General features: G+C 39.8%; 13 protein-coding genes across 13 annotated transcripts; 7 read left to right on the forward strand and 6 right to left on the reverse strand.

Moving 5' to 3' along the window:
- Positions 1-209: 209 nt before the first annotated feature.
- Positions 210-2,126, forward strand: TOP3 (DNA topoisomerase 3; the record flags this gene model as incomplete). The annotated part of the gene is made up of 1 exon (XM_003646000.1): positions 210-2,126. The coding sequence occupies one exon, from the start codon at positions 210-212 to the stop codon at positions 2,124-2,126; it is 1,917 nt and encodes a 638-aa protein (XP_003646048.1).
- Positions 2,127-2,296: 170 nt separating this feature from the next.
- Positions 2,297-4,402, reverse strand: MSC2 (metal cation transporter MSC2; the record flags this gene model as incomplete). Its single annotated transcript, XM_003646001.1, has 1 exon — positions 2,297-4,402. One exon carries the CDS (start codon positions 4,400-4,402, stop codon positions 2,297-2,299), a length of 2,106 nt encoding a protein of 701 aa, XP_003646049.1.
- Positions 4,403-5,034: 632 nt separating this feature from the next.
- Positions 5,035-6,015, reverse strand: COQ4 (ubiquinone biosynthesis protein COQ4; the record flags this gene model as incomplete). Its single annotated transcript, XM_003646002.1, has 1 exon — positions 5,035-6,015. One exon carries the CDS (start codon positions 6,013-6,015, stop codon positions 5,035-5,037), a length of 981 nt encoding a protein of 326 aa, XP_003646050.1.
- Positions 6,016-6,265: 250 nt separating this feature from the next.
- RAV2 (Rav2p) lies at positions 6,266-7,288 on the forward strand (the record flags this gene model as incomplete). Its single annotated transcript, XM_003646003.1, has 1 exon — positions 6,266-7,288. The coding sequence occupies one exon, from the start codon at positions 6,266-6,268 to the stop codon at positions 7,286-7,288; it is 1,023 nt and encodes a 340-aa protein (XP_003646051.1).
- Positions 7,289-7,350: 62 nt separating this feature from the next.
- SPC19 (Spc19p) lies at positions 7,351-7,830 on the reverse strand (the record flags this gene model as incomplete). The annotated part of the gene is made up of 1 exon (XM_003646004.1): positions 7,351-7,830. The coding sequence occupies one exon, from the start codon at positions 7,828-7,830 to the stop codon at positions 7,351-7,353; it is 480 nt and encodes a 159-aa protein (XP_003646052.1).
- A 198-nt stretch (positions 7,831-8,028) lies between these two features.
- On the forward strand, positions 8,029-9,483 carry Ecym_4159 (uncharacterized protein; the record flags this gene model as incomplete). Its single annotated transcript, XM_003646005.1, has 1 exon — positions 8,029-9,483. One exon carries the CDS (start codon positions 8,029-8,031, stop codon positions 9,481-9,483), a length of 1,455 nt encoding a protein of 484 aa, XP_003646053.1.
- Positions 9,484-9,816: 333 nt separating this feature from the next.
- Positions 9,817-10,725, reverse strand: LIP2 (lipoyl(octanoyl) transferase LIP2; the record flags this gene model as incomplete). Its single annotated transcript, XM_003646006.1, has 1 exon — positions 9,817-10,725. One exon carries the CDS (start codon positions 10,723-10,725, stop codon positions 9,817-9,819), a length of 909 nt encoding a protein of 302 aa, XP_003646054.1.
- Positions 10,726-10,963: 238 nt separating this feature from the next.
- On the forward strand, positions 10,964-12,331 carry RKM2 (protein-lysine N-methyltransferase; the record flags this gene model as incomplete). Its single annotated transcript, XM_003646007.1, has 1 exon — positions 10,964-12,331. One exon carries the CDS (start codon positions 10,964-10,966, stop codon positions 12,329-12,331), a length of 1,368 nt encoding a protein of 455 aa, XP_003646055.1.
- Positions 12,332-12,359: 28 nt separating this feature from the next.
- CBS2 (Cbs2p) lies at positions 12,360-13,478 on the reverse strand (the record flags this gene model as incomplete). Its single annotated transcript, XM_003646008.1, has 1 exon — positions 12,360-13,478. One exon carries the CDS (start codon positions 13,476-13,478, stop codon positions 12,360-12,362), a length of 1,119 nt encoding a protein of 372 aa, XP_003646056.1.
- A 271-nt stretch (positions 13,479-13,749) lies between these two features.
- On the forward strand, positions 13,750-14,613 carry CAB5 (putative dephospho-CoA kinase; the record flags this gene model as incomplete). The annotated part of the gene is made up of 1 exon (XM_003646009.1): positions 13,750-14,613. The coding sequence occupies one exon, from the start codon at positions 13,750-13,752 to the stop codon at positions 14,611-14,613; it is 864 nt and encodes a 287-aa protein (XP_003646057.1).
- Positions 14,614-14,824: 211 nt separating this feature from the next.
- REF2 (RNA-processing protein REF2) lies at positions 14,825-16,318 on the reverse strand (the record flags this gene model as incomplete). Its single annotated transcript, XM_003646010.1, has 1 exon — positions 14,825-16,318. One exon carries the CDS (start codon positions 16,316-16,318, stop codon positions 14,825-14,827), a length of 1,494 nt encoding a protein of 497 aa, XP_003646058.1.
- Positions 16,319-16,843: 525 nt separating this feature from the next.
- Positions 16,844-18,820, forward strand: MSS116 (ATP-dependent RNA helicase; the record flags this gene model as incomplete). Its single annotated transcript, XM_003646011.1, has 1 exon — positions 16,844-18,820. One exon carries the CDS (start codon positions 16,844-16,846, stop codon positions 18,818-18,820), a length of 1,977 nt encoding a protein of 658 aa, XP_003646059.1.
- A 355-nt stretch (positions 18,821-19,175) lies between these two features.
- VPS34 (phosphatidylinositol 3-kinase VPS34) lies at positions 19,176-21,788 on the forward strand (the record flags this gene model as incomplete). The annotated part of the gene is made up of 1 exon (XM_003646012.1): positions 19,176-21,788. One exon carries the CDS (start codon positions 19,176-19,178, stop codon positions 21,786-21,788), a length of 2,613 nt encoding a protein of 870 aa, XP_003646060.1.
- Positions 21,789-22,035: the final 247 nt, after the last annotated feature.

Raw genomic sequence — 22,035 nt, forward strand, 5'->3', positions numbered from 1 at the left:
GGCCCGCGCGCGGCGCGGGCCCGGGCGGGGCGGCGTAAAGGGGAACAGCAACACGAACACACACGGGTTTGCCCACGTTCGCCACGCTCGCGTACGCTCGCGCAGGCTCACACACGCACATACACATAGGAGAGCTGGTGGTGATAGTGGTGGTGGTGGCACGGCGGCTAAGAGTACTCCAAGAAGGTTGTTGCAGCCAGTTGTCCCCCATGCGCGTCGTATGTGTTGCGGAAAAGAATTCGATTGCTAAGGCTGTGGCGCATACGCTTTCCGGTGGCGGCACGCGGATGCGGCCATCGCGGTGCAAGTATATCAAGAACTACGACTTCCAGTACAAGTTCAATTGGGTCGGGCAGCAGGCGGTCGATGTTACGATGACGGCGGTTGCGGGCCATTTGGTGCACCAGGACTTTGGGCAGGAGTATTCGTGGAACATGTGTGATCCGCGGGAGCTGTTTCGCGCGGAGATTGTGGAGATACCGAACAGGGAGATCGCGGACAACATCGGGCAGGAGTGCAGGGATGCGCAGTACTTGATGATATGGACGGACTGCGATCGGGAGGGAGAGGCGATCGGGTGGGAGATAGCGCAGGTGGCGATGCGGTGCAACCCGCAGCTAGACGAGAGCAGGATACACCGTGCGGTGTTTTCGCATCTTGGGCGGGATCACGTGACCAGGGCGGCAAACAATCCTGTGCGGATCGATAAGAATGCGGTGGATGCAGTGAAGGCACGGTGTGAGATCGATCTTCGAGCTGGGTATGCGTTCACGCGGTTGCTGACTGGGACGTTGCAGTGCAAGGTGGAGGCAGGCCCTGGTGGGGCTGCGAGGGGGAATAGTAAAAAACGGGCGTTGATTTCATACGGTACTTGTCAGTTTCCGACGCTGGGGTTTGTTGTGGATCGCTACGAGCGAATACAAAGGTTTGTGACGGAAGAGTTTTGGCTACTGCAAGCCACGTTGGAGGAGAGTGGCAGTGCTGGGGGAGGCAAGGTTTTGTTCAGTTGGGACCGTGGGCATTTATTTGATCGGTTATGTGTTTTAGGTATATATGAAACATGTTCAGAGCATGCTGAAAACAGGGCCAAGGTGGTGCATGTCAGCTCCAAGGAGACGAGCAAATACAGGCCGTTGCCCCTTACAACGGTCGAATTGCAGAAGAATTGCTCAAAGTTCTTGAGAATGTCTGCAAAACAATCGTTGGATGCTGCTGAGAAACTGTATCAGAAGGGGTTCATTTCGTATCCAAGAACTGAGACAGATGTTTTTTCGAAGCAGATGGACCTGAGGGCGTTAGTGCAACAGCAGACTGCTCATCAACAGTGGGGGGCGTATGCTAGTGGATTGCTGTCCAACGAGAATAGTTCGTCTGGCAATGGGTTTCAATGGCCTCGAGCGGGTAACCATGATGACCAGGCACATCCGCCAATACATCCCGTGACATGTGTGCAGCCCGGTGGGGATTTGAACTTTGACGAAAAGCGGGTATACGAATATGTCGTACGGCACTTTTTGGCCTGTTGTTCCCAAGATGGGAAGGGCCGGTCATCGAAAGTACAATTACAGTGGCATACAGAAAGTTTTAGCGCTACTGGACTCCAAGTTTTAGCCGAAAACTTTCTTCAAGTTTATACGTACCAGAAATGGACATCTAGCGCACAGCTCCCTATATTGGGCTTGGGGGATGACATACTGCTTTCGAAAGTGGAAATGAAATCCGGCAAAACGTTACCGCCAAAGTATATGACAGAAAGTGAGTTAATCATGCTTATGGATGCCAATGGCATTGGCACAGATGCTACGATTGCTGAGCATATAGAAAAGATTCAAGAGCGCCAATACATAAAGGCCGACGGCACCGCTAAAAGTAAAGTTTTCAAACCAACTGTTCTTGGCAGGTCCCTGGTGCATGGTTTTGAAGACATCGGTCTTGAAGAATCATTTGCAAAACCATTCCTGAGAAGGGATATGGAGGTGGACTTGAAATCTATATGCGAGGGGAAAAAGGATAGATCTAGCGTTTTAAAACATATCGTCGGTATGTACACCGACTATTACGAACAAACCCAACGTCAGCGGGATAAGTTAATACAAGCGTATGATAGAATAAAACAAGAATCATGAGACTGATTGCTATGCGTAGAAACTTTTAAAAAAATATAAAAATACATATTGTGTATATATACAACAAATCTGGCAATCAGTGTTTTTCTGTTCAACAATATAATATATCTTTTTGCCTTGTTCTGCGTATGATTTTATCAAGAAACGAAAAAGGTCAACAGGGCGGTAGCTTACATGAAGGCCGCTCTATGGTTCATAGATGTTGCGCGGCACCAACAGTTCGAATCGTTAGCCTCTACTTGGATCCAAGCTTGAATCTCAAGCTTTTCAAAAATCCTTTCAACACGCTTCTTGATAATGGTGGAGTTTTCGCCTTCCGCATATTGGATATGGATATATCCGATTAATCGTTTTTTACTTGCATTATGTAATTTTTCTTCATTGTTATTGTGCTCATGCGAATGTTTATGGGAATGTTTATGGGAATGTTTATGAGAATGCTCGTTGGAATGCTCATTGGAATGTTCGTGGGAATGATCATGTGAATGATCATGTGAATGGCCATGTGAATGGCCATGGGCATGCCCATGGCCGCCTATATGAGCGAGACTGGTGGGCCAGAATCTTGGTATCGTATATCCAGTAATTCCTGGCGTAGACACTATTTGATTAAGAGCCTTTTTCACAGTAGCATGGTTTTTGTCATTGAGCTTCAACAGAATGCCATATGCTGTGGATTTTATCAATGGAATAGAACTCAGCAAAATTAGAGAGGCAATGAAAATCGAAGCCAATGGATCAAAGATTTGTGAACCAAAAGCCTTAATTAACAGACTGGACACAATTACACCAACAGAGCCAAGCGTGTCGGCAAGGATATGTAGAAATATACCTTTCAAGTTTTCGTTGTCATGCCCATGTCCGTGACCTGCATGGTCAAACGCAAACAAACCTATCAGATTAACCAGTAGACCTAGGGTTGAAACAACAATTAATTCGTTGGTTCCATGGAGGGTGACCGGGTGCAGAATCCTACCTACAGCTTCAACAAATATCCCAGATACAATACCGATAAGTAGAACACCGTTCGTGAAACCTGCGAGCGTTTCAAGATATGTCAGTGCAAAAGGGAACCTGTCAGTTGGCGGATTCTTTGATAAAACTCCGGCAACGAGACCAAGAAAAAGCGACGTACAGTCTAACGCCATGTGCAAAGAATCTGACAATAAGCCCAGAGATTTGGAACGAAAGGAGTAGAGTAATTGAACCAACATAAAGGCAAAGTTCAACAATAAGAATGAAAAAATTGCACTATTCTCCTTATTCATCGCTAATTGCTTAAACAGCGATCTAGTCGCCATTAACTTCCCGCGGTGAGAATCCCTAACGTTCAAATTAGATCTTACATCTTGGAAATCACAGTGTTTATCAAGTAAGTCCTCGCCCTTTAGAGGATGCCTATTGCTAAGGTCAATCGTCTTGGGCAGAATACCACTCGCTAGAATAAAAGCAAAGATAACCAAATCACCTTCGAAAGTCGCTGAAACATTATTGAAAGACAAATATTGAAGTATTACTGCCAGGGTACCAACAGCAGCCGGTGCATATGGACTCTTCCAAACCGCTCCCATCGTAGCCTGATCCTTGTCTGCGCACAATAAATCTTGCGTCATATCCTGATAGGTAAGTAATGCGACTAATATGCAGCCCAAAAAAACCAACACCATTGCATGACTGATTTTCACAGTATTGACGTATAGAGCCCAAACATTAGTAACAGTAAGTGACACCAATATGCCAATTGGGAAGCAATACTTATGAATCGTGACTTGGGAAAGATAAGACATCGAATTTCTTTTGTATTTCATGCATATAACCAAAAATGCAATAATACTAACATAAGATCCAACTGTGGCATAATAAGAAGTCCCATCGACATAGTTCAAACACAAGCTCAGCACTGGGAATACAAAATAGTATCGCAGAGATACAGAAGAAGCCAATACCACTTGTAATATGTTTACAGACAATACCGAAGCCTGAATCGGCCCCAGAAACGAATCAAGCACCAGAGTAATAAAGGATATCAGGAACACCAACAAATTATTCGTCGTAAATATTCTTAACACATATTGAGTAACTGAAACAACCATAAATGCTGTCATTAATGGGACCAGGAGATGTCCCATAAAAATTGGAATTACATCATGATTATACTCATGAATAGAATTGTCTTGTGTTGGAGTTTTAGGAGATAGAATTAGGTTGTTAGCTAACAGCGCCGCGGGATAGGAAAGTAAAAACGGAATTTGTGCCAATATATGATCAACCAACATCTCGACAACTCCAACCTGCACCGAATATCAATTTAAAAAGCCACACGTTCTTATCCGTTATTACTGGTTTTGAATGACAATGTAAGCATTACTGTGATGGTAACGTCGCCATGTAGGTTTTCTATTTAGAAGCAACATTACTATCATCAACAACGAATTTAATATTCTGACAAAGGGGCCCCAGGTTGGATGATGCTCTTACTGACGTTTGTAATACAGCACGGAGCCTAGTTTAATCGGGTCATTTGGCCATGTAAATGGTATACCAATGTTTAGATTTTGCTACATACGGCCATTTGTACAAATAGGTCCACGTTTACCGTGTTTGTCAACACAACCCTGGTTAATGGTTTTATGTAATGGAACGAAGGTACATGCTGCCAAAAAGATGCATGGGGTATAGACATGGGGTATATATATATCAAACGGCAGTCTCACATGTCGCATGTGCAGATCTACTCTTTAATGAATTTTGTTATCCATTTAATGAACAGAGGCTGGCCGTACAGATAACCATATATTGATTTGTGAAAGTCCAATAGAGTATACAAGACAAATTGTCAGACGGAAATCGGCGTACTTCTCATATGAAACACATGAGTAATTTTAATGACTTACAGTGCATCTTGAAACTAGGCAGCGTGTTTTTTCTGCAAGTTTTCGTATTTGAGTTTCAAGTTCTTCACTTTTCGGTTATGCTCCTTTTTAGCTGCTCTTAAATCTGGAAGAGGATGAATACCAAGATAATCCCTTAGTTCCTTAATGTCTTTGTCAAGATACTCCTCCCAGTATACGCTGATTAAGGGCTTCGAGGTGAGTGCAGTTTCAATGGCCCACGGCATGTACGAATTAACAAGTCTTGTTCTCTCCGTACTCTTCATGCCTATGAATGGGAAACACATTGCCATATAAGCCATAGGAACTCCAATGTTAAATGCCTCGAGCGTTTTTATCACCACTTCTCCCTCCATCAAAATGGGCATGTTGGCGACTACATGATAGAAATCGTGGCATTGTCTATAACGCTGAAAAATGTAAGCGTGTGTTGGATCATCAATGTATTGTACGGGCATTCTAGTGTCCACTGTAATATTCTCCTTCTTGAGCCAGTTGTAGAATGTTCGACCAAATGAGTTTTCTGGATAGGCTGCAAGTTTCTCCATATTTAGGTCTTTCTCTGAAATGTTAGGCCTATCTCTTAATATCCGTCTACCGTCCTTGGTTGACAACATAGTCTGCTTCAAATTTTCCAAGAAGCTTGTAAAAGCAGTTAATTCTCCTATGTGCACAACATTTGTAGCATTCTGGGGGTCGGTCTTCGTCCTGAACAAAGCAACCAAAAATAACGCCAACTTTTCATGAGGCCATAATGGCATATGTAAAGGATAACGTGGTTCCATAGGCCTGGAATTCCTGTAAGCCTTTGAATAGTTCTCCTGCTCTTCTTTTAGCCTTGCAGCGCGATCTTCATGTTTATTATGCAGTACTCCTTTGGCCATTGCATCTGCCAGCTGAGATTCACGACCAAATATTAAGTTCAGCACTGTAGGCAGTACAATCGTACGTCTACTTTGGAACACAGAACACCTAGGCCTTGCTCTAACCTTGATCATCGCGATATTTCCAGCTCTTTAGGATGTTAGCAGCAATGAAATCCACTTTATGTAATATATACTAACAAGAAAGAGGTTATTATAATATAAAAAGTAAGGAGCCTCTTGTTTTAACGAAGGCGTCCCGTCGGCCGTATGTAAATCCAATTATTAAATCAAATAAGAAGTTGAATGAAAGCAACACAACAGTGGTAGTTGTTTTGGTATTATAAGACGGTTATGACAGGATAAGGTTGATATTGTGAATCTAATGACAGCAGAACTATACAAGGATGATTATTTTGCATCTATGGAGGACCAGGTGACAGATTCACAGGTCGAGAAAATGTGGTTAATACATGAAATTGTTAAGCCACAACTTCCGAACATTATCGATAATATTGAGATGTGCATTGAATTGCTTCTCAGTGATTCAGTATTTAAAATGCCTATTAGCAACGGAGTTGGGGATGATTCGCAACCGGTTGTAGGAGGAATATTATCTAGGCAGCGAGGTGATATAGTAGATTTCCAAGTTCTTGTGAAGTTTCCGCAATTCCATAGAGGCAAGCCAGTAATGTACAAGATGAAAAGTATAGATGGTAGGTTCAGATTGAACCAGATTGAATCAATATGTACGTACTTGCGAGAAATAGGAGGATTGTTGGACGAGTTACAGTCACTTGAGGATGCTGATCTATTCATCAAAAAGTTTGGTATCTTACTATCTAGGCTGACCAAGGCAATAAATATCTTGGAGAACCCTCCCAGGAAATTACTATTTCCAGACGATAATAATGAAGCTGTAAAGACTATGTTTAAAGACCCCCAGAGTCTATGCGAATCGATGCATCACCTAGTAAGCATTGAATTAGTTTTATTTAAAAACGAAATTATGATCGAATTCAGAAACTTGGTTAAAGTCACGAAACGGCCCTGGTGTCGTATTAATAAGGAAACGGGCCAATCTTTTGTCGACCAATTAAGGAACAATTTGAAGAAGCAAAGGCATGTTCCAATAAAAACCGTGATGGAGCAGGAGGGTGTACAAATCGAACAGCCATCGCTTGTAAATAGCCTAATATCACACTTGAATACGAACGGAGAGCGTACAACCCTTTCAGAGGCACAGGATTTTTTGAACAGGTGTATAACGTTCGATGGTAAGGTGGTAATGGAGTGCGAAAAAGTATCAATAAGAACAAGCGATCCCATTTTGATCAGCGTTAGTTCTAAATTAAATGGGCTAGCTAATAGACTAAGCACACATTATACCAATCTAAAGATTGTATAAATATATAGTTACATTAACACAGCAGGAAACGGTCATCAATATCTTTTCTCCCTCTTGTTCATTCAGTAGCTGTCCATTTGCTGCCCCTTCAGCTCTTGTATTTGGTACTCCAAGGCTTCCTTTCTGCTTTTCAGTTCACGCAAGCGCTCCAACTCCTCGTTAGTAGACGTGCCCATCACCACCGGGTACTTTTGTATTTTGCTTACTCTACCTCCTCCGCTACCAAACCTATTATTCAAGCGCAGTTGGTTCAATTCATATGTCTGCTGAAGCGTTGACCTCTCCCTCTCCAACTTATTCAAAGATTTCTCCAATTTATTACAAAGCTTATCAACCACCGGCTCAACATCTTCAATTAAATCTAAACGTGCCCGCTGCAAGTCATATTCTGAAAGCAATTCAAAAACCCTCTTGGACTGCAATAATGTAGTAGTCAATCTCTTACTGTGTTTCCCTTGTTCTTTCAATCTTTCGAGCGTTCCCTGCAACAAATTAACACTGTTTTGTAACGCTAAACAGCTCTGATTCAAAGAGCCATCCATAATCCCTATACAATCCCTAGCTATTGAAAGCTTTCACTTTATTATGGGTCAAGTTGTTTATACATCATTCAGTTCAAACCCCAGATAGACTTGATGTTGAAGAAAAAACCCGAAACTTAACAACAAATCACAATCGCAAACACGATATCGTATTATATTGAAGGCAGTATATAGAAGGATAAAAAGGAATCATTCATGATGGTTGGAGAAGATGGGAATACGAGATCTCGGTTGAACAGGATGAGGTCCAATTCGAAAAGCAGCGGTTCTTCAGCTCCACCATCTCCGCCAGCTTCTAATGCGCATCCCGATGGAGCTCCACCGTCTCCGAATCCAACTGTTAAGAGTGGTTGTGCAACTACAATTGTTGCAGCTCCGCCAATGCGAAACAGATATACTCATATAATTGTTCTCAAGTCTTTGAATAGCACGTTTGAAACTAAGTTTCTTGTGGTGCCCTTTAAGCCGGATGGATTGAAACTAGGAAGGCCCGTCGTTAACAACACAAATGCCAGTAATGGAGTTAATGGAACAGAATTAAGCACTACCGCTGGTATGCCTAATGGTTCTAAAGATATACAATCCCATGTCAGACCTGATAACGGGCATTTTGACTCCCGTGTTCTTTCCCGTAACCATGCCTCCCTAAGTTGCGATCCAGAGACAGGTAAAATTTATATTCGAGATTTAAAGTCAAGCAATGGTACATTTATTAATGGTAGTCGCATAGGACAGACAGATGTGGAGCTAAAAATAGGTGATATTGTAGACTTGGGCACTGATATTGATGCAAAGTTTGAACATAGGAAAATAAGTGCCCTTGTTGAAGATATATCTGTCATTCCACTAATTCATGAAGATATTGGTGCGTTAGTAACACCTGATAACGGAAACAACAACAACGCTACACCTCTCAAGCCTCATGGAGGTACTGTTGAATCTACACATATGGCTGCGTCCAATGCACAGAGGGCTGCATTTGAGGCTGCTATGTTTGGTGATGTGAATAACTTGGATCTAGAAGAAGCTGTGCTTGGTTCAGAAACTGAAATATTGAGTGGAATATTTATTAATAATTCTATTGGCACTTCACCTAACCTAATTAATGTTATCAAAACACTTATCACAGAACTAACCATGGAGCAGACGGAATTCCTCAAGTTGAAATCTATGGAAAATTTTCTAATAAATTTTACTAATAATCTAGAATATTTGAACAAGCTTCGCATAGAGCAAAATGATGCAAAATTGGTTCAACTACAATTCAGCTTGAAGCAGAAGCTGAGTGAAAAACATGACAAGCTGGTTAGTGAACATAGTATTCAGCTGGCGGAATTGCAAAAGGAAAATGATGAACTGAAGAAAGCTCTGGGTTCAACTGCTCAAGAGTCTAATCAAGAACTGGAAAATTTGAAGAGACAATTGGAGGATGTTAATACAAGGTTGGAAGTTGAAAAATATAAAAATTTACAATTCTCTAAGAAGTTTGAAGAAGTCACTACATTAAGGGAACGAAAAAAGCCGTCGAGTAAATTGTCTAGACTTTTTATGGGGTTTAATTTTGATGCTAGGAGTATTATAGTAATTGGCACGGTGACTATAGGGATCTTTGCAGTAGCAGTGAAATACATAACATCGAAGGGGGAAGTATAATATAGTCTTGTTATTTCCTGGATTCAGCATCGTTGTATCATCACCATTATCTTTACATTAAAATTGTCATATCGTCGTTCAGACTGTTAACAGCATCATATAATCATCATTGTTGTCATTGTTATAGACATCATAGGTAGGCACTATTATCATAAGAGTATTACGATAATTTCATGTATCACATATATAAACATACACATACACATACACATACACATACACATAGGCATATAAATGTGGTAATACATACGCTAGCGTAGATGCAGACCTATCTACTAGACAGGTATCTAACATGCCATTTTATGCACATCGGAATAAAAATTCTAACATGCATCAGTTTACATTGATCCTCTCAACTTCATCAATACCTAGAAGAGACGCCATTTGATCTACAAATGTTATAGCAATAGTACTGACATCGCACGTTGCATCAGGTACTTGCTGATAGATCGAAGTGGCAGTGCTATCTGGAAGACCGCACATTTCAAAGTTGTTCATATAAGACAATTCGGGACACACGTTTATAGAAATTCCATGCGATGTAATGGACCTTCTCACATTTATTCCTATACTAGCTATCTTCTGTGTATTGTTTACCCAGACACCGGTATTTTCGTTTACCATCGCCTGCAAGTTCAAAGGATGGTTCCCCCCTTTACCTTTTGGTACATCTCTCAATGTTTTAATAATTGCTGACTCAAGGGTTGACACCAAACATCTCGCCGGGAAATTGTGGAAACTTTTCAAATCTAGTATCAAGTATGCAACAAGTTGACCTGGTCCATGGAATGTAACTTGTCCGCCCCGTTCTACCTGCACAAACTTAGGCTTCATCATATATTTTCCTGAATTAGGAATAAAATTCTCGTAAATTTCCACCTGTTGAGATGTCATCGTTTTCTTAGTTCTTTTCCCCCCTGTGTATGTAGGTTCGAATTCAAAAGTCAGAATTGTTGGGTTGAGACTTACCACTCCAGCAGGAGAAAGACCTGCTATCTTGTCAGTTTCCTCATTAACTGCTCTAGATATTAATGACTGATTACGTTTTATTTCTAGATTTTGAAGCACAAAACTCTCTTGTATACGTAAACCTTCTTCAAATGAATTCAATTTTCCATAGTGAAAATGCTTCAATTTGCGAGCACTATTAACTATTGGGTATGTTTTCTTTTTCAAATCTGTATGAATAGCAGAATAGCACAATTTAGAAACAGTAGGCAATAATCTAGTTCGACTATTCATCAGGAAAGCTTAAATCTTAACAGCAATAATCATCGTTTATTCATTTTGAGTATATTCAGTTGCCTGTATGGTTTACGTTGATGCTGCGACTTAAAATCATTGATCGAAAATTTCACACATTGTTTGCTCGAGCGTTTTCGAACAATAACCGCTTTCAATAAAACTAACGGGAGTACTAATTGATGCGTTTTATTTAATGAATTATACTGCCAAGGTATAAATACAAGGATCTGAGATAATGCCCATGAGGAAGATAGAAAACTTATTGGAATGGTTGAAGCAGGCAGAAGGTGCATTCATATCTGAAAAGATTGGGATTTTGGAAGATGATATTTTTGGTAGAGGAGTGCTCTTAGTTGATGGAAGTCTTCGTAGAAATGAGGAACTAGTATCCATTCCAAGTGAATACCAGCTTAACTTCCATAGTGTAATTTATCATATTTCCAAATTTAATAAAAAGCTAGTTGTTCCAGGAGTTAGTTTCCCTCATGGAGAAAAGAAGGCAGATGTTAGTGCAGACGATCCGAGGATCAAGGGGTATGGTATTTTGACAACAGGAATGGTATTAAATATGAGTTCGTTTCAGCTTTTAAATTTGTATATTTTGACCGAATGGTTCTTATTAGACTTCTGGTCTGAATCTAAGATTGAATCATTTTGGCGTCCATTTTTCGATATATTTCCGATTGAGGACGACTTGAAATGTATCCCTGCATATTACAACTGTAAGGAGCATAGTGTGAACAGGGAGCTTATTCCATACCTTTCAAATGCTACAAAAAAGCAAATGGAAAAGATTTCTCATCTTATTCTTTGGGATTGGAAGTGCATTTATGGTATTTTATCAAAATGGAATGAATTATTCAAAGATAAGAAGCTCCCGTCAGTTGCTGCTCAATACAGGTACTTTCTTCATATTTATTTTGTGATCAACTCTCGTTGTCTATACACAGAAGTTCCATTGAAGAAATCAGCTACAGATAAGTTTACGATGGTGCCCTTTGTAGACTTTATGAATCATACTCCGAAGGCAGATATGCATTGCTATCCAAGCGTGGACGAATCCAAAAAGCATCCATTTGCTATTGGCAAGTTTAGCATTAAATGTGGCAGACATGAATATAATTTTCCTGGAGACCAGATATTTTTAAACTATGGTGCTCATTCCAATGACTTTTTGTTGAGCGAATATGGATTCACCGTTAAAGATAACGAATGGGATTTCATCGACATATCCGAGATAGTGATGGCGCTGATAGAATCTCCGAAACAAAAGGAATACTTGGTTGAACAAGGATATTGGGGGGATTATACAATTTCTAAAACTGATATCAGCTTCAGGTTACTGGTTGCATTGGCATTAATTGTTACTGATGATTACCGATTGGTAGATAAGTATATGATGGGCTACATAACTGACGAATACTTTAAACCAAAATACCGTGATATGCTTATTCATATGCTTACAAGTCTTCGGAAATCATACATTGAGGCACTTAGATCATTATCTGAGCTTACAAAAGCTGATCCACTTTGCGTTGACAATGTTATCACAGTATACCATGGATACCTAAAGATCATCGATAGTCATCTACAAATATTATAAACATTACAAAGTGTTTAAAAACTATAACTTATAGGTATTTGTCCGACAACGCCCTGTTTTTCCCGATTAAGGCTCTGTCCTTAATAAGAGATAGCATCATTTGATTAAGAGGGCATGCAACTTTTCTATAGTTGGCTAATGAAACAAAATAACCATTCAATGAGTTCACATTTGTACTATTCAAGGCTTGAATATCTTGCTGCATTTTGGGATTAACATGTTCCATCCACTTTACTCTCTTCCATAATGCTACACTAAGTTCATCAATGCATAGGGTCTTATTACTTTTTGGGATATTTTCAACAAATGGGTAGGCTTTTTTAAAAATGCTAATTTGTTCTTGTAGTAACGATTTAACTAAACCTTCTGTATGTTCTAATTTTAATAATTCTCCATACTTCTGGCAACCATATAAGACGGCCAGCGGCTCAATACAAGAGGCTAGGAATAATTCCCTTAACCTAACAAGGAGAAGCTGACCGAATGGATAGAATATGGGCATTATAGTGTGATCTACAGTGTCTGACTTTAAATTGTTCAACAGTCCCAGTAAACCATTACTTTCTATCGACTCTTGTAAATATTTGACATCATCATCGTAATTATAACTAGGCAGATTCTTTGGTATGGGGCTGATGCTTAAATGTATTGGCCCAGAGCCCATTAGTTTTACTTCAAATTCAGAAACCTTTTTCAACCGATCTTGTTGCGTTAAACCGACATACAATTGGGGTCTATCAGATGGATCCGGCCACACGTATCTGTATATATTTTCTATAAGCCCAAATTCTGGATTCAATAACAAAATCGATGAATGCGGCGTAGTGCTTTTCTTATATTTATTCAATGACATCGAAAACGACTTCCGCGATGGTTCTCCGACAATTAAATTTTCTATCTCCAGCAATCTATCAGACCCAAAAGTTGGGGGTTTGCCCGATGCCATGAATTGAATGTCACTCCTATGACCACCTGTGGTAAAACTTAATTTGGAATCATTTTGTAAAAAGCGATGAAGCTTCTTCAAGTCTTGTAAAAGTAGTACAACTTGCGGAACTTTAGGCTGTAATGACAGCTTAGCTATCTCATAAGAAACATATGATGCCACAGGTGTTGCTCCCACCGCATATACTCGAGGAATACTCATACAGGACCTTTAAAAAGCTTCTTCAGAAGGTCCTAGTCAACATGTAAAAAGCTCATCTTCCCATCATCATTCATTGTCTTCAATTTTCATTCTGTATTCCAACACCTAAACACCCTAAACACAAAACTTAAAACGAAGGAATATTGTGAGTGGTTCAATAACTAGTTTCAAGGATATAAAAAGAGAGGAAATTGAGAATAGATTCTATGGATACGGTTTAAGGAGTATTTAACAGGTGGCTGAGCAAACAAGGTTGTTTAGTTCAAAAAAAATGCTTGTTGTTGGGTTGACAGGCGGAATTGCCTGTGGGAAATCGACAGTTTCGAAGAGATTTCGAGAACGGTACAAGATCCCTATAATCGATGCAGATTTTATTGCCAGGGAGATTATGGAACCTGGTGAATGTACATATCAAAAGGTTGTTGAGAGATTCCAGGATAAGGTACCGGATCTTGTCTTTGCGAATGGTGGATTGAATAGACCTGCCTTAGGGGCTTGGGTATTTGCTCATCCGGATGAGCGCAAGGCATTGAATAGCATTACGCATCCTGAGATTAGGCGGAGGATTTTGTTTAGAATTTTGGCTTGTTACCTGAAGATGTATCCAATGTGTGTCTTGGATATTCCGTTGTTATTTGAGGCAGGGATGGACATATTTTGTGGGGTAACCATTAGTGTGGTTTGTGATCAAAAGACGCAGGTTGAAAGGTTAATGGTTCGAAATCCTGAACTAACTAGGGAACAAGCGTTGGACAGAATTGGTTCCCAGATGTCCATCGAGGAAAGAATTGAAAGATCTGATTATGTGATTAAGAACAATGGGAATTTGGAGACACTCTACGGGTCTGTGGACAGTGTCGTTACATATGTCAAACCATTTATTTTCAGTGTTATATTGCACTATTTTTTGCCTTTTGGTATAATATCTGCACTATCTGTGATGTTATCTAAAACATACAAGAACCGGATTGCTAGTTCAGCAAGCTTCAGGAGACGCGATAGGAATAAGAAGAAAGAGGATAAGCTAAAGAAGAAAATGGCTAAGGTGAATAAGAAAACTGCAATCAAGGACAAAAAGAAGGCGTCGAAGGGAGAGAAAAAGAAGCGCATGTCATTTTTCAAGGTTTTTGGCTAAGAAACATTATATTTAGTTTTTTGTGATTAGTGGATAGATACTATTAAATATTTCTCTTGGTGTCTGTATGTATGCTTGGGTACTGTAAACTAACGATTTATACATCGAGTTTCGTTATTGAGGTACAATACACAGAGTGTCAAAGTGAAAGTCAAATGCAAGTGGGGGGTGTTATTTTTGGAGGATGTGGAGAAGTTGATGACAACAACAACTACATGTCGTCATCTGGTCTAGAGGGGTAGTCATTTCTGCGGACTTCTGGCACCTTTTTATACGGAAGACCGCCTCTCTCTTTTTTTAACAAGAGAGCATTTTTACCAAATGCACGCACGATAATTGGTCCTTTACCGCCTCTTCTTTTACCTTTATGGTTTTTCAGTTCTTGTTCTTCTTCTTCATTATCTACAGGTTCTTTGTGAAAGTTTGCCAAATCCTCGTTAAACTTAGTGAAATTGAGCCTGTAAGCTGTTGGAACCTTTGTGCTTGTTGCAATAGGCCCGTTCCTAAACTCAGAAATATCGGAATCTTCGATAATTCCGACATCTATTATCAATTTATGCACTTTTTGAGTCCTCCAGTTTTCAAGAAGGAATTCCCTTGGTTCCCCCTCTACATATGGATTTAGAATTTTCTTTAGTCTATCTGGAGAGGTTATTACACCTGAATCAGGTAAATCGTCACCAAATACAGTTACAAGTTTGCAGTCATCCACGAATCTAATCACAGAACGTTTCTTCGTCTTTTTCCCATCTCTCAAAATAGATACCGGCGATTCAAATTTCTGTTTTTTCACAATAGGTTGTGCATTCTCATCTGGAGACAGTGACCTCTTAACTGGCTCTGAAACGTCCTTTTTTAAATACTTTGAAAATGAAATCTTTTTCTTTTTATCCTCCTCTGGTCTGTCGTTAGACTCAGAAGTAGAAGTATTAGATAGCAATGAAATAGCAGTTGATGTAGTATTATTAGTGTTCGTTGAGTCATTACTTGCATCCTGAGAGACAGTGTCCGACGACAATGGCGTATCAGGCGTAACCTCTCGCTTCACTGCCTCGGTTGGCTCATAGTCATTTGCAAGAAATGGAATTCTACTTAATATTTCTTCTTGTGTGAACCCCACACTCTGCAACAAGCATTTGTATGTCTGTAGATAATCCTTCACAGATCCATCTAGCAAGCACAAGTTCGCAATGCCTTCAAACAACTTCATATCCTTAGAAAACGGAACCCTATCCTTGAGCAATGCACTAATATACCTATTACGTTCTGAAGGTTGCAAATAAGGTAACTCATCTAGAATATACTCCAGCGGTTTATCCGCATGACATTCTTGTTCCTCTTCAACCTTCTTCTTCTTTATCTCACTCAACTGATTCATATAATCAGCATACATCCTTTTTAGGCCTTGAAAAAGCTGAATATCTGCTTCAGTTACACCTCTAGCTTTTTTCTCAACATGTTCGTTGTCTTTACAAAACTGGGTAAAGATAGAGTCTAACTGGTCTATATAATGATCTACCTTATCCATCTGCTTTTGATCCAATTCCCTAACTTGTTGTTGGAAATGTTTAATATCATCTCTCATGACAGTAATCATAGAGGAGGGCATAGCATGCGCGATATTTATTTTCTCAGGGATGGAGTTCATGGCCCTGAGTGTTCTTTTGGAATCTTCTTCTTGTTTCTCGTCGTTGTGTTTATACATTAGCGAAGTTTGTAGTTGGTTATAAAGCGCAGAATGCCGAACAGTCCATGTACCGCTCTGATGCCTAAGTGGTGATGCCCGGGTAACCAACAATCACAATCGTGCGACCGTAAAACATGATACGAGGCACCGGCGCCAGAAACGACGACTGTCAATAGAGCAGGGACGATATATGACAGAGGGGGGCCTTGTTGGGTTGTTCACTGATCGGTGGGGGCTGCAGACAAGGGGGTTTGCAGTGGCTGGTCGGCGGCAGATGTATGCGGTGTGGTGTGGATTTCTGAACTTTATTTTAGTGCCATGTAGATGTGCTCGAGCGTTTGCAGAGGCTGGCCTGCGTATTTTCTTTGGGGCTTATATCAGCAACGTTGCTTTTTGTATTAGGTGTCTCGAGGATTTTGAAAATTTTCTGTTAAACATAAGAATATTAGGATTTTTAGTAGATGGGGTTGGGCATTGATTGTTACATCATATGTATTTATTTTAATATATAGCGATCGAACCTTAGTACAGCTAATATAGGAGATGGTGATGATGATGTGTATCAGGAATCTTCAAAGGTTGGGAAGGTCTGCTGCTTTGAGAAAGGCAGCAGCTACTCCTAGTCTTACGGTGAGATTTGTTTCAAGGACATCTGTGTTATTGGATAGGTATTCCAGGGGGTCTGGCTACCAAAGTAATTCTAGAGGAGGATCAGGCGGTAATAATTCCTATAGAAGACCGTCCCGGGGTGGTTGGGATAGGCCTAATAGATCCAGATATGATAAGTGGGACAAGCACGAGGAAGAGTTTGAATTTAAGAATTCCAAGTTCACAGAGGTCAAAAAGCTGACGGCTGAGGAAATGTCTGAGGAGATTAGTATTGAGAGTTTGAAAAAGGAAGGTTTGCTGCATGAGCAGTTGTACGATGCTGTCAAAATGCAGAATTTTGAATCTCTGACACCAGTACAGCAGCGGACAATCAAGCCTATTTTGATGACGTCAAATGACGTTGTCGCTAGAGCCAAGACAGGTACTGGTAAAACTATGGCATTTTTGATTCCAATGTTCCAGCGTCTGTTTATGACGCAAAATGAATATTCAGACAAGGTTAAGTGTGTTGTGGTTGCACCAACAAGAGATTTGGCTGAACAAATTCAATTTGAAGTCCTCAAGCTGCAGAAAGCCAATAAAGCTTTGAGGAAATTCTCCTCTATTTGTCTAATTGGGGGTACAAGTCTTGTTAATTCAATGCGTAGGATGGACAGGCATGCGCCAAGCATAGTTATTGCTACGCCAGGTAGACTGTTGGATGTTATGGGTAACAGTGGGGACAAGTACTTTAATGCTGTTGATTTTAAAGTTTTAGATGAAGCAGATACATTGTTAGATATTGGGTTCAAGGCTGATCTGCAAAGAATTTCCAGCACGTTAAATTCTCTAAATCAGAAAGGAGCTGAGCATATCAGAACTCTGTTATTTTCCGCGACTATCAGTTCTAATGTGCAGGAGTTGGCTAACAACATCATGAACGGAGACACTTGCCTATTCATTGATACTGTTCACAAAGATGAACCGGAAGCCCATGAGAAGATCACTCAAAATTTGATCGTCTCTGAGTCTTACGCACACAATTTAGTTGCTCCAGTTGAAACCATTGAGAAGCACTTGAAAAAAAGGAAATTTAAAGCTATTTTATTCCTTCCAACTGTTAAATCTGTTGAATTTTATGGTAACTTATTGAAAAAGTTGTTTCGTTCATTGCCCATTTCCTTATTCCATGGAAAGGTTAGTCAACAGAGACGTAGTCGTCTTGTAAAAGAGTTCAAGGCATCAAAACATGGTCTCTTTATTTGCACAGATGTGGGTGCTCGTGGTATGGATTTCCCAGAAGTTGACCATGTATACCAGCTTGGTGTCCCAAGTGGACTATCCAATTATGTCCACAGGATTGGTAGAACAGCGAGAGGCGGCAGAGAGGGAGAAGCTACGATATTCCTATGTAAGCAAGAGCTACCTTTTATCAATGAATTAGAGCGCCAAAAAAACATTCAGATTGCCAATCAGGAAGAGTATACTCCTGATTCAGCAATTGAAGAAAAGTGTTACAGCGGGCTATCCCAGCAAGATTATGAACTGGAGGAATTTTTGAAATCCTGTTTATCTTTCTACAGATCCGTAATGCAAGAGTTCCGTTTGCGAGATGATATCACCGCCTCTGTTGGTTCAGCCTACGGTAACATTTTAGGTGGTTCAGAGAAAATCAAATTGGATTCTAATGTTATCGCCAGATATGCTAACATTAGAAACCGCAAGATGATCAATGAAGTTTTTGATCTTGGTGGATCTCAAAGACATCGTTCAAGCGATCAGTTTGATTACTTTGAAGATTCGAATTCTTCTAAATCTTATCAGAAAGGCAGTTATGGAAGCAGAGGCCATTTTGACAATTATCAGAGACGCAGTAACCTTAAATACAGTGGTAATCGGAATAACTCGTCCAATCCGAGTATCGATTACTAGGAAACGAGTTTAAACTAAGCAAAGTCACTCAAACTGTCATTTTTACATATTATTCGGTATTATATAGGCCTATTAGCGAATTTGGGTGGGTTTACAATCTACATTCACTTGACTTGTATATAGATAATCTAAGGCGTTATTTTTCTGTAAATATATAACTAATGCAATAGACACAACCTGATTTTATAACTGGTTTACAAGAATACCTGACGCCTTTGACGACGGACTTCACATGTGAATCATGGTGTATGGGCTGAGGAGTACCATCTGGCTTTTGAAGTTGGTGATATTAAAGGTGAAATATATTACCCAACATGCATCATGATTGCCTGAAGAAAGGAAGAAATAAGTATTCATGCCCAGTCAGAGTATCACTTTTGTAGTATCTCAAGAACTTAACACTCCATTGAGGATTAAAGTAGTGTCATTAGATGGTTGTAAACGTTTGTTACAGCCTTCGCAGAGGTTTACCCAATCACATTTGGCTAAGAAAGTCTCTAATCTAAGAGTTATTAGTGACCTTTTTGTTTCTGTACAAGTATTTGATAAAGAGAGAAATAGGATGTTAACACCTCCTGTATACACCCAGCATGTTCCATTCAAGAATGGTCGTATTTGGAACCAGTGGCTAGCGCTCCCTATCAATATAAATCAATTGGATCAGAATAGCACTTTGAAGATACGCATATGGGAATATGACGGTGGAGATGAATGTTTATTTGCTGCTATGGAGACTCCAGTCTTTTCATGTGTTGATGGAACTTTGAAAAGGGGTAAAGAATCTATACGATTTGAGTACGGTGTTTCTGACTCTTCTAAAGTAGAGGTCAGTGATATCCAAAGATTAATGAACAAATACGACCAAGGAGAGATAAAAGCGGTGGATTGGTTAGATAATTTGACGTTCAAAAAATTAGAGAGCATGCAAAAGGAGATGCGGCTACCTAAGGGAACGTTTCTGTTAAATATTGAATTCCCGTATATTGAATTGCGAGTGGTTTATACGGAGACTGTCAATCCAGATGTACAGAAAAACATACCGACGTTACATAACTTTGAGCAACTTAATGAAGCAACTGAAAGCAAGCAAGATACCCAAGCTAAAATATCGATAGGGGATTCACATCAGTCAACTCTGAAGTTTTATGACCCTGATCAATACAATGTTGACGTGATAGAAGAAAAATTTCAAAGGTTAGAAAGATCTTCAAAGAGTTCTACATTGGATCGTGAATTAAAACCTGATGCTAAGAAGCGTGATATACTGAACCAAATACTTGCATATCCTCCATGCACTAGACTGACTGCTCATGAAAAGGGACTAATCTGGAAATACCGATATTATTTGGTGAATAATAAGAAGGCTTTGACAAAGTTACTACAGAGCACCAACTTAACAGAAGAAAATGAACGTAAAGAAGTCCTTGACCTAATGGATATCTGGGCCGAAATCGACATTGATGATGCCATTGAGTTGTTGGGTCCGGTCTACAAAAACCTTTCGGTCAGATCCTATGCTGTTAACAGACTGAAGAAAGCTTCTGACACTGAATTGGAATTATACCTTCTCCAACTTGTTCAAGCAGTATGCTTTGAAAGTTCGTCTACCTGGTCCGACAAGTCTAATAGTGCATTTACTATCGTTAATATGGACCAAAGCAAGAATGGAAACATTACACCAAAATCCCTTACTCCACACATGATGGCTTCATTAGATAGTATGGAAAGGTCGGAGGCAGAATCAACTGGTGCGGAGAGTTCTGTTGTTATTTCCCCATTAGCAGAGTTCTTAATCAGGCGTGTGATGAATAACACTAGGCTTGGGAACTATTTTTACTGGTTCCTAAAATCAGAGATAAACGGGTGCCAGTATTTAGTCCACATTCTGGATAGCTTTATATCAAGACTACCCGATGAAAAACGATCACTGATAAATGACCAATTAAAATTAGTAACAATATTGAAAGAATGTTGTTTAGAAATAAAGAAACTCAAAGATTCGACTCCTAAAAAACAGGAACTGTTGCATTATCTAATGGTGTCAAAAATGAGACCTTTTTTGCGCAACAACAATGTTGCATTACCTATAGATCCGGAGGTGGTCGCGGTTGATGTAGTTGTTGAAGAGTGTAGAATCTTCAAGAGTTCCCTGTCTCCATTAAAAATAACTTTTAGAACGAAAGATAGGCTTAAATATTCCCTTATGTTTAAGGTTGGAGACGATTTAAGGCAGGACCAATTTGTTGTTCAAATCATTACCTTGATGAATGCTTTGCTAAAAAATGAAAATGTGGACCTAAAATTAACTCCATACAGAATTTTAGCAACAGGCGGAACTGAAGGTGCAATTGAGTTCATCCCTAATGATACTATGGCAAATATTTTGAGCAAACATCATGGAATCCTCCCATTTTTAAGGAGTAACTTTCCTGATGACGAGGAGCATCTGGGCGTTCAAGATTGGGTCATGGACAATTTTGTAAAATCCTGCGCAGGCTACTGTGTAATAACATATATCCTTGGTGTTGGTGACAGACACTTGGATAATTTATTAATTACTCCAGATGGGAGGTTTTTCCATGCAGATTTCGGTTACATCCTAGGACGTGATCCAAAACCATTTCCCCCACTAATGAAACTTCCCCCTCAAATAATTGAAGCGTTTGGTGGGGCAGAGTCCAATAATTATAATAAATTCAGAAGCTATTGTTTCGTAGCATATTCTATCTTGAGAAGAAACGCAGGTTTAATTCTTAACTTGTTTGAATTGATGAAAACATCTGACCTTCCTGACATCAAGATCGACCCTGATGGCGCAATTTTAAAGGTAAAGGAAAAATTCTGCTTGAACATGTCAGAAGAACAAGCTACAGTGCATTTTCAAAATCTTATCAATGCAAGTGTTAGCGCCTTATTACCTCTGGTTATTGATCATCTGCACAACTTGGCTCAGTATTGGCGCTCTTAACATATCGTTACCCGGACTTTATCAGGTGATTACCACTTTTTATTGGACTGCTGGGTTCATTACATTCTTGAATCATAGTCTAAAGTTGCACATATTTAAATATTAGCTCATATATGATAAAATCTGTAAAAGGAAGCGGTAAGTTGCTTCACATCCACTAGTTTTCGTTTTTTTACAGTTTCGTAGGCACTTTTTTCAGAACTGTCATTAATAAGGTGCGCGCCCTTTTTATTCTCAAGCAACATAT

This window comes from Eremothecium cymbalariae, chromosome 4, assembly GCF_000235365.1.
Source record: "Eremothecium cymbalariae DBVPG#7215 chromosome 4, complete sequence".
Lineage (NCBI taxonomy): Eukaryota > Fungi > Ascomycota > Saccharomycetes > Saccharomycetales > Saccharomycetaceae > Eremothecium > Eremothecium cymbalariae.